The sequence below is a fragment of the Theobroma cacao genome, chromosome 5, assembly GCF_053813885.1.
Source record: "Theobroma cacao isolate CCN51 chromosome 5, ASM5381388v1, whole genome shotgun sequence".
In the NCBI taxonomy this organism is placed as follows: domain Eukaryota; kingdom Viridiplantae; phylum Streptophyta; class Magnoliopsida; order Malvales; family Malvaceae; genus Theobroma; species Theobroma cacao.
The window spans coordinates 26,820,788-26,832,183 of NC_142643.1; the positions used below are offsets into that span (position 1 = coordinate 26,820,788).

At 34.6% G+C, this 11,396-nt stretch overlaps 1 protein-coding gene and 1 long non-coding RNA gene across 3 annotated transcripts; one reads left to right on the plus strand and one right to left on the minus strand.

The window, feature by feature from the left end:
• On the plus strand, window positions 1-2,226 carry LOC18507262 (transcription factor MYBC1). 2 transcript variants are annotated; one of them, XM_018122123.2, is made up of 2 exons: window positions 1-238; window positions 363-2,226. In XM_018122123.2, the coding sequence occupies exon 2, from the start codon at window positions 480-482 to the stop codon at window positions 1,428-1,430; it is 951 nt and encodes a 316-aa protein (XP_017977612.1). In that variant the 5' UTR covers window positions 1-238; window positions 363-479; the 3' UTR covers window positions 1,431-2,226. The 2 variants fall into 2 exon arrangements, with proteins under 2 accessions (XP_017977612.1, XP_017977610.1); XM_018122121.2 differs by having other exon boundaries at window positions 2-242.
• A 7,757-nt stretch (window positions 2,227-9,983) lies between these two features.
• Window positions 9,984-10,881, minus strand: LOC148762517 (uncharacterized). Its single transcript, XR_016026525.1, has 2 exons — window positions 10,833-10,881; window positions 9,984-10,184 (listed from the first exon to the last, which is right to left on the minus strand). It is a non-coding gene; the product is annotated as an uncharacterized LOC148762517 (long non-coding RNA).
• Between the last annotated feature and the right edge of the window lie 515 nt (window positions 10,882-11,396).

Genomic DNA, 11,396 nt, shown 5'->3' on the forward strand with positions numbered 1-11,396 from the left:
AGGAAAATAAAATGAATAAAAGCCCAAATCTCGGAAAAACAAAATGAAAATATCCAAATAAGAGAGAATTTAAGAAAAGCATCAGACACAGTACTCATAATAAAAGCTGAAAAGAAGAAAACAAGATCCACCTCGAACCTCTCTCCACTCTCATCAATCCCCTCTCTCTCTTCTGATTCTGACCTCGAATCCGAGCTCTCCAGGCTGCGGACGGGGTAGGAAAGCGCATCTTCCTTTTGTGGGTATTGCCTTGCTCGCTCTTCTTTAATTTTTATTTTCCAATCATGCTGTTTTGTTTTTTTTAATCATATCCCAATCCTATAAATAAATTCTGAAATTCGATGATGCTCTGTATGTCGCAGGAGCAGCGGCAGCAGCAGCAGAGTTGGGAGCTGTTGGTCCAAATTTAGGTTTCGATTTGTTGCTTTTCAAAATTTACTTGTACTAATAATTATAATTATTATCACAATTTGTGAATAATGAGGGATGAAGACTCAAATTGGTTCGCAAGATGGGAGGAAGAGCTGCCATCACCAGAAGAGCTGATGCCTCTTTCACAAACCCTAATCACACCTGATCTTGCTCTCGCCTTCGACATTCGAAACCCAAACCACCACCACCACCTTCAACAACAACAACAACAGCCACAGCCACCGCCTCCTCCTCCACCCTCCGCAGCCGGGCAGCCTCCTTCTCAGCCCACTTCGGCCGAATTTGCTGCTGATTCCGGTGACTTGGGGTCCGGGGCTGCTGGAGATGAGCCCGCACGCACTCTCAAGCGGCCTCGCCTTGTGTGGACCCCACAGCTCCACAAGAGATTCGTTGACGCCGTGGCTCATTTGGGGATAAAAAACGCCGTCCCCAAGACCATAATGCAGTTTATGAGTGTTGATGGTTTGACCAGAGAAAACGTTGCTAGTCATTTGCAGAAATATCGCCTTTATTTGAAGAGAATGCAAGGCTTATCTGGTGGTGGAGGTGGCGGTGGCGGTGGTGCCAACGGTGGAGCTGGTGGTGCCAGTTTGAGTGCCACGGCTGATCCGGTGACTGACCATCTGTTTGCAAGCTCACCGGTTCCACCGCACTTTCTTCATCCGGGTAGGGGTAATTCGGAGCATTTCTTGCCGTTTGTACCAGTGCCGGCACTGCAGCATCACCACCATCACCAGCAACAGCAGATAGTGGCAGCGGCGGTAGGACATCCACATCTGCAGACTCAGTATCATAGACAAATGGGGCATTTTGGATCATCCCCAAATGGCCAATTCGAGCACCCCTTCTTAGGCAGGCAGACGCAGCAACCAATGCATAGAATGGGAGGGGCACCCGTGCATAATCAAGTTCCCAGTAGTTATGTGGAAGATTTGGAATCTGCCAATGGGAATGGTGGAAGGAAGGTTCTTACTTTATTTCCAACTGGGGATGATTGATTCAAAACTTTGGTAATTATTGACATTCCATTTTCATCATTCAACTTTTCTTCTTTTATTTTGATTACTCCTTTTGTTTGAGTTTCATCATGTAGAGTCTTGGTCGGTGGGTGGTCATTTTTCTTTTTTTTTTTTTAAGTGATCTTGACGGGGAGGTGGTAATTGGCAATGGACTTCAATTTCTTAATCTGAATTTTCATCTTGAGATAGTGGGGAGTGTACTTAATCTGGTATTCTTTTACCACACTCCGTCAGGCATTAGAGTTGGTTGCCATGTCATTTGTTTTATAATCTTCAGTTCTGCAGACTTCTACCCTTGTAATTAAGTTGTCAGTGGCAGTCTGTGTTCTCGGTCAGCTTCTGGTGACGGATATTGATCGTGATGTCACTCTAAGCGACAAAAAGTTCCTAAGCTTATCAATGTTTGCAATTACTTTGGTCTGGTGCTATTGGATTAATCTGGACTGCTTAGAGGTTGTGTTACCCCATTGTTGTTTGGGATCAGCTCATTTTACTTAAGTTTTGGAGTCTGCTTGCCTGGGAGGTCCTTCAGCCATCAAGGTGGTTTTGAGGCAACATGACTAAATTTTGAGCTTGCTGGCGGGAAAAATAATGCTTACATTCCTTGTTGGTGTCTTTGTTTCTTATATTGAGGTTCTCCAGTTTCCAAAATTCTCTTCTATGTTAATCATTTCGTCTTCTTAGTTAAGTGTTATGTAGAGGTAAGTTGTAATTGTACATTGTGTAACTCCATAGAAGACTTTGGACCTGTGATATGAAGGGTATCTTTCAGGGATCTCTGACTTTTTTTTATGTTAATTTTATTCTAATCCCCATGAACATTAGCTGGATTTTCCGAATTTCACAACATCTTTAACTTTTTGTGTTGTTGTTGAATGACATAAATTGTGTAGTGCGAAGTAGGACACTCAGCATTTGTGATGGAAGAATCATGTAAGAATTCTTTTGCATACTGCTGAAACATATGATCTTCAATCTTCATTCTCAGTCATTTGTGGCTGAAATATTAATCACCTGAAACAAGAAGGCAGTTGATAAAATTCTAACCAGAAGTTTTCTTTTGTTCTAAAACAAACTGAGAAGAATTTTGGTGTCAATTTTTGGCACAGTGAGAGTGAGCAACATCTTTGTGGTCAAAGTACATAATCCATTTTTATTGAGCTATTTTATTACCTTTTCAGTGCATATATGATTGTTTAAACCTTTGGATGTTTTTCATTTTTTTGAGCAAACTATGTTATCTTTTCCTTTTCTTGAATCTTTATCTTGTGGTTTCGTGACATTTTGAACTTCTGAGCGTGGGCTGTTATCTATGCAAGTAAACAGAACATATACCATACGTCCCCTACATAATTATCTTTAAATTTTCAAAACTGGGACAGATTTCCAATAAAGAATTCTGTCATATCAACTTCCAAGATAACTTGTGATTACAGTACATAACTGTAACTTCTAAGGTAGTTAAGTAGTGACCTAATCTATCGATCACATCTGAAACCTAACCTTGTGATTGGTCATGGGTGTCTACTTTAGCCTTTTAGTATTTGTTCAGTACATTCTAGTTGTTGTTATAGGTAATTAGTATGTGATATGACAATCTGAAATGTATGTTTCTCCATTTAATTTACCACAGTTGTATGATGTTCCTGGTCTGTACTTTTTTTCCTCCTTTTTTTGGTTAATTCTTCTCATTCTCTAGATTTTGCGCACATTTTTTAATGTGGACCTAGAGGTAAGCATGGCAGTTAATCTTTTAACTGCTGATTGAACTTGAGAAGTTTTGCTTAGGGAAATATATGAGATTGAGTTCTGTGGTTCATTCCATAGCTTCGATGAAGAATTTTTCTGCTTATTTTCTGAATGGGTAAGAACAGAAACAATATATCCTTACGTAACTCAACTATAGCTTTAACAAGCTGGTGATACTTTTGAACTTGCTGAAAAATCTACTTCTGCTGACTTCTTTGGAGTCAACTGTGGATTAGACACAAAGTGGCATCTGGACAACTAGGGTTGAAAAATCTATAATTTTCAGAATTTCATTTGAGAGAATGATATTTCATATCTATAGCTACATGGTATTCAATGTTTTAACATCTCATTCAGTTTGATATTGTCCTGGAGAGCGTTGGTATTTGCAATGAAATTAGAATTTAACATATTTTTTGTCCACTAGTTACTATGAACACCAACTAGTTGTGCTTTGGATCTTAATGTATTGTTAGGTTTTGATTGGTAGGGTGACTTTGATTAGTATCTGTTTTTTGGTCAGGGGTTTCTTATAATAAACTATAGTAAGTGGAAGATTTAGCATTGTGAAAGGTTTGGATGTACCCTTTGCCTCCGCCATTTTAGGAATAATTTTAGATAACTTGTTGGATAAATGGAGTGTGCAACTCTTAGATACCAGTGTATTTTTTTGTTCAATATACCGTAACTGCTTATGCAGCAGTGTTTGGAGGTTGCTAGTTGGAGCAACTTTCCTCCCCTCATTACCCGTGACAAATTGTTTAGCAAATGGCTTATTATAGTTGTAAAGACTCATTAGCTTTAGGCTAGAAATATTGCCACAGATTGTTATAGCATTCTCCAAAATTGTTGCTCTTACCAGATACCAATCTCACTCATTCTGGTACTCAGAGAAATAGCACATTCAACTGAGACTTATTTCTCGCTCGTAGCGATTGGAATAGAGTGATGCTGTCAGGTTCAGTGTTGGAATCTGAGTGATGATCCAATTCTCGGAAATAGGCACAGACCTTTATCATGACTTGGTATTACTACGATCACACCTGAATGAACAATGATCATGCATTATTGCTCAGAAGCCTTCACGGTATGGATAATGGATAACATGTCAAATCTTGCCGGTGCATTTTATAGTGATAAAAGTACACTCATTTAACAATGATTAGTGAATTTGATCTATGCATAAGCTCAAGGCTTTAAATGTCAGGCGATTTTCCTACATAATAAACCATTAGCTGTCAAGGGAAAGGTGTTCATCATCATGAAATTTAAAATGAAATGGTAGTAACATGGGCGGCAGAGCAAGAGGTCAACCCCTCTATGTTTCTCCTCTTATCTCTACCCCTTTTTTTCTATATTTCCTGGATAAAAGGGGAAATATCAATAACCCAAAATCTGAAAACAGTCCAAAATACATCAACATCGAATGCCTTGAAACAAACCCACTAAAATGTAGACGTTGCAAAACCTGAATAATTGAAGGAAATGATCAGCTATAGATCAGAGGAACAGGTGCCGACTTGCCGACCTAGAAAAAAAAGTGCCAACTTTTTTATAATAAAGTAATGTTAATAAAAAAAGTTGATGAGAATATTCCGAATAATTCAACACCGTAAGTAGCAATATTAATGAAATAAAAGTTTTCTTATATTCTGAGAACAAAAAATCTCAAAACCCGAAAGAATTGGAACTAGAAATGTCCTGAACCAATGGGAAGTGATCTCATCCAATTTCCAAGCCCAGATGTCGGATTGCTGCCTCTTAAGTTTTTGGCTATCAAACCTTACCATACTATCAAATGTTTGAACTTTGAAGACAGGCACAGAGAGGCAGAGTTCAATTATTCTGGCACTGCAGAATCAGACTTCAGAGATTAAAAGAAAAAAAAACCGAAAAGAGAACACAAAAGACAGGGTGTCTTGACTTGATGCGGTTCACCAAATCTTCTTTATTCTTGTGGTGCCCCTATTCTGAGGCTAATATTTTTAGATGCAAACCCTGTCAAAAGCATGTGGAAGACACCCTGGATCTCACTTAATTATTGGACATTAGTTTAGGGAAACTTGGGACACCAAACTTCTTGGTGAAACATGACAAACAGCTTTGTCTGCGACTCTCAAGGAAAATCATACCAAATCTGGTTGTATACCCTAATAGATATATTTACGATCCATGAAACCAGAGATATTTTACATGCGGAGGGTTTTGTTTCCATTTTAGCCTTATAATAGACCATATTTAACAAATATGCCTTTGGAAATAAATTTTTCAGATCTGCTTACGTGATTATAAATTGTTACTATTGCTATTGCTTCCCATACAATGTCTACATGGCAAGTTGTGGATCTGATCTGCCTGCACGGAGGATGGCCATCATCGCATCCATTTCAGTTGCATTTTAAGTTATTTATTTTCTTTTAATTACTATTTGTCTGTCTTTATTGAGTTTTGGTTTGATTAAAATTCGAAATTTTATTTGCTTAGAATTTTAATTTGTTGACAATATTGAATAGTTACACAATTTTAAAATTATTGTCTCACATTAAGTGTTAATCTTATTTTACTCTGAATTTTTTTATTATAAAAGTGGATCTTTAAACATGAGAAGTTAGGTAGTGTTTTTGGGAGCCTTCGAGAAAGAAAATCTTCTAACTTTATTTTCTACTTTAGATGGAGCTAGAATGGGCCTAAGTGATTGTTCTTTTGAGACTATTGAGAGAATGTGTAGAAGAGTTCTTTGACTTGGTTTGGGAGACTGTAGAATAGAGATTTTATTGTATTTTCATTCGTACTAGTAAAAAATCTATTTTACTCCGTAGACGTAAGCAAGTGATGCAGCCATATAATTTTTTTTTTCTATTTGCTTAATTTCTTTGGGATTTATCTTTATTGTTTTTTGAGAAAATTTTAGAACAAATTGGTATCAAAGCTTTCAGTTTGGTAATCAAGATTCAACAAAGAAATGTTAAAAAGTTACTACTTTTATGAATTTATTAATTTAGAAGTTTGATAAGAGGACTAATTTCATGCAATGGTAAAGAAGGATGAAAATCTTCTTGTCTCGAAGGTTTGATGAGCTCCTTCTTAGAAAAAGAGAAAAGGCAATCGGATGACATAAAGGATGTTGAATGGGTAAAGTTTGAAGAAACGCATGTTAGTACTATTTGGTTATGCATTGGGGGTAACATGTTTAATAATTTTATTTATGAGGAATCCATTCTAGAGATGTGGCCAAGATTTATTAGGAGAAGGCATTTTTGTTTCTTGCTTTTCTTTTAGAATCTTATGAGGTATTTGTGAAATTTTTAATTTTGTTTTTGAAAAATTTGTGGAATCTCTAATTAGCGAGAAAGATACAATAACGTTACAACAAATACAAACAACATTGATATCATGTGAAGTTTAAAGAAACTAAGGAAGGGGGTAGAGATTCAATTAACTTGGCATTATGTCACGATCCAATCTCGAGTCCAAACTGATGCATGGGCCTAATAGGCAAAGCACACTAGACCCAAGCAAGTCTTTCACTCCTCTATATTCATGAACTTGTCACATCATTAATATACGTCTCATATCAACCATCTATAGCTATTACGCATCATATGTATGTGTGTGTGTGTGTGTGTGTATATATATATATCAACTCTGAAATGTCATACATGAAACATATCACAATATTTATAAAATTCATCCAAGTCTTAGACCCTTGCCAACTCGTGGCTACATCACCATCTGTATTGGACATCTAACATATACAAAATAAACCAAAATTGACACATGAATAGTGTTGTGACTTTGAGTAGGTGTCATCTAGTGAATGCCAAAATTTACCTACCAGTAGGTGGGGTGTAGATCTCCTCAAGCTATGATCCAACTACCTCTAGATCTGAAAACCAAAAGTATGAATTTTGAAAGGTGAGCATAAGATTTAGTAAGGGACATAAGAAAGGGAACGAGCATATACAGGGATAATTACTTTCTAAAACTATGCCATATCCTTTGAAACCATGCATATTTTGCTTTAAAACCAAATCCATGATGCGATACAACTATCAAACCACTATGGTATCCATTTCATGTTTCAATCCAAGGTAACAGGGTTTTTCTAAGTAAAATAGGGTTAAATTTCACTAAAACATCAAATTTAGATTGTAGAAAGATAACTCTATTTTATAGAGCTATTTTGTCACATTTTAAGCATAAGAATTAGCTAAATCCTTGAGTTTTGATTTGAAATTGTCACGTTTTAGTGATTTCTTTTAAGTTTAGTTTAATTGCTTTAAGTAGTTTGATTTTGATTTGATTTTTTGTTGATTAAATCATTTTATCATGATAGTAACTTAGTTTGTTTGATCTTGAAAGGTGCTCGATCGAATGGCTTCAAAATGGAAAAGAAAACCAAAGTAAATACAAAATGCAACAAGCAGAGTGTCGAGGCCTTGGGAACTTAGGTGCCGCGACGCCAAGAGGTGATGCATATGGTGCACCAACCGAGAGTTGAAGGCCACAGCACCAAGGGAGCAACATGTGAGCCAAAATTCAAGGAATTCAAGGTTGAAGCATAGAAAAATGGAGGCCGTGGTGTAGACATGACAACTTTATTTGAATTTGAGTTAAATTAGGGTTTTGGAGGCTATAAAAAGGCAATTTGAAGCAAGTCTTCAACATGCTTAAAACTAGGGTTTCTTTGAAGGAAAAGTAGTCTTCAAGCATACAAGAAGGCAAGAAAGACTTTGGAAAATTGAAGATTGAAGATCCAACAAATCTCTAGTTTTCTTTTCTTCTATGTTTCTTGTTAGTTTTTCTTATATTGTAATTGATAGTTAAACTTTTTTGGATTATGTTTTCAATATTTAGGATGACTAAATTTATTTTTCTAAGATTGCAATTGAACGTAATATGTAGTTTGGATTTTTAATACTCTCTCTGTCTTATGATTAATGGTATTTGAGTTGTTTATTCCAATTCTATGTTTAATACGTTTGATTGACTCATCATCAATTAGATTGATTGGGTAGCCTAAATAAATTTAGAAAAGGGAATTTAGTGTAACACTACTAAAAAACAAGCTTTTTTCAATGAAATTTTCTGTTGAACAAAGTTAAAATTCCGTTGGAAATGCTTATTTCTGATCAATTTTCAACGAAAATTTTCGTTGAAAATTTCATCGGTAAAAGCCTCATAGGAAATACTTTTCGTTGGAAATCTGTTGAAAAATTCCGTTGAAAAAAGTACATAATCCGTAAACTGTATAGTATCAATTCTGTTAAAAATTTTCAACGAAATTCCATTAGAAATTTCTAACGAAATTTTCGTTGGAAATGCTTTTCCAATAGAATTTTTTGTTGGAGAAGCATTTCCAATGGAAATTTTCATTCGAAATGTTTTTTCAACAAAATATTTCATTAAAAATTCCGTCAGTAATACCTTTTCAATGAAAATTACCAATTAACATTTCGATTATAAATTATCAATTGACATCCACAATTCTCATCCAAAATTTATAAAAATACACATTAAAATTTAAAATTCAAAGCCAAGTTCATGTAATTAGAAATCATCTTCAACACAATATTTAAAAATGTCAACAAATATAAACATAAAGCTAAATGTACTATTGGATGTCATACAAAAAAAGTACCAAAGTCCAACAAAGGTAAAGATTTTAAGATTTTAAGCATGCGGATCGAATTCTAACAGAAAGGATGAATCTTCACCATACTTCAGTGATGATGCAAAATTACACATTCCCTACAAAAAAAAAAAAACCTTATGAATTATATGGTATTGATAGATGGATGGTTATTTGCTAACACAACCTAAAACATAAATATTGATAAAAAAAAACTGAAACATATATACATAAAGTATATATAAAGAGGATTTATCTTAAGCTTTTTTCCTTTTTTTTGCTTTTTATCTATCATATATTGTAATGAATAAAATTTGAAAATGAGATGGGAATTCTAAAGATACTTCGAACCAAGTTCTTTTTTAGCTTTCTCAATAGAAGCATAAATGGCTGTAGCATCTCCTAGCCTTCTTGGGCACAGTTTAATAGGGATTTTTTGCAATATTTTCAGCAGTAGCAATTTAAAAATAGGAGAGAGTGAGAGTGAGAGAGAAAGGGGAGGAGGGGGGGGGGGGAAGAGAGAGAACATTCACCTTTCCAGAAGCTTTCTCAAAAGCAGTAACCATTTCAAGTACAAATGTAGCACAGTTAATTCCAAGGTTATAGGCAACACAACCTAAAAGAAAAGTTTAAACAACACATATATTTACCAATTCATATTGGTAAACATATGAAAGTAAATTCATTAAAATGTAATGATATAAATTGTTTACCAATATTCTGTGTAGTAAAAAGCTTCCTAAGTGTAGCAACATGACCATTTGCTAAGTCCATAACATGGAAGTAGTGTCGGATCTGTCAACAAATGAGCAATCTTGTTAAGAAAAAAAATCAATTTAATCATTACTAATAACGTTATATTGTATGTATATATAAGAAGGAAAAATACATACTTGATGTTCAGAAGGCACATGAAATGAATTGCAATGTTGACTCCACCAATTGAAAACTTGCTTTATGAATGATCTATAAAAGCTTTTCATGCTTCTTTTTTATGAGCAATTGAAAATAAATAAATTATGTCCCCTGCTGGCACATTGTGACTTTAGGCATTTATATTAAGGAATTATAATACTCTTGAGGAAAGGTTTACTACCATCCATTGGATAATGTATCATTGTATGTCATTATCTACTTACGGAAAAAAAGCATTGACAGGACAAAGAAAGAAAAAGTATATAACTAAAGGATATGAATTTTCAAACAAAACTATGCATTAGAGTTGATAACATATTAGGATACAATGAAAAATATCCATTAGGTCTTGGAAAAGTAACGTTTTGGCCACCATTGAGTATTAACTTTGACATTTGACGTTCTTCTAGGCAAAGTAAACCCTTCTGTACCCAGACCTGCCAAATAAAATCATCAATCAACTGTGCAAAAATTGAAAGAAACAGATAATATATCATTAAAGCAAAAACTAGATACATAGTGCGATGCAAACAATGTGGTCGAATGGATTCATGCTACATTGGAGACTACAGCAACGTCACGTTGAAGAAGGATTAACAAATATCTGCCTTTCAAATATATCATCTGCATTAAGGTTGAAAGCTTCTATTGGATGAATTACATCTTTTACCAAAACCTAGAATGAGATATAGCTCCATCTTACATTAACTAGATGCACTGACTAATGACCTAAACATATATAGCCTACGCCTTATAGTAACATGGAAGGGACAAAAACCAACACGAAACAATAAGAATTTTAATGTAAGTCTTACTCGAATAGTTCTAATCAAAATTCACAAACATTTATGTTACCTATACAAAAGGCTTCCGTGAAGTTGCATAATAAATCACCATTTATTTACAAATTGCAAATCAGAACATTGTGCATATATTCTAAAACTGAGGCAAGCATTATCACAGTAAAACACCGTATTAGAATGTAACAAAGATAAAAAAACAGCCAAAATCACCATATAATTGTATAATTTTGCATAAAATCAGTACAAATTTGTCAAATTTAAAAACTAAAAAGGGGATAATACCTTGGGGGATCTTCACTTGACCATTGATGGTGAACTCATCTCCAGAACTGCCAAAAGCAGATAAACAAACAAGTGATCAAGCTAAAACCAAATAAAAGATCCATTCACAAGAGAGGAAATTAATTAAAAAATGATATACTTTACTAAGGTCAACTGAACTAGCTATTTAATGGTGATAAAATTGCTAAATTCAATTTCTAGTTAAAAAATCTAAAGTTCAAAAGAATTCAATCAGCTTTACCTTTTCAGCAATCAAACAGAAAATTAGAATTAGTACAAAGAGAGAAGGCAGTGCAGATAAAGTGTTTTAGGAAAAATGAAGCAGAAAACTTACAGAGTCATGGGTCAAATAAATGCTGCAGTAATCACAATAATACTTGAAAATTTGAATCCAAATAAAAAATATATAAAAAGTTGATAAAATTATTCATAATGATGGTGTTAATTTCTTTTAAGAATGAATAAATTGGTAAAGATCCATTCCTGAGGCATGACTTTGAAAACGTCAAATTAGAAGACTTCTAGAGGCAACGATGTTGAATGTAATGCTTGCAAGTGTCTAAG

Excerpts from the sequence above, each read along its gene's own strand:
- LOC18507262 (XM_018122123.2), top strand. The coding sequence starts at position 480 with ATGAGGGATGAAGACTCAAATTGGTTCGCAAGATGGGAGGAAGAGCTG.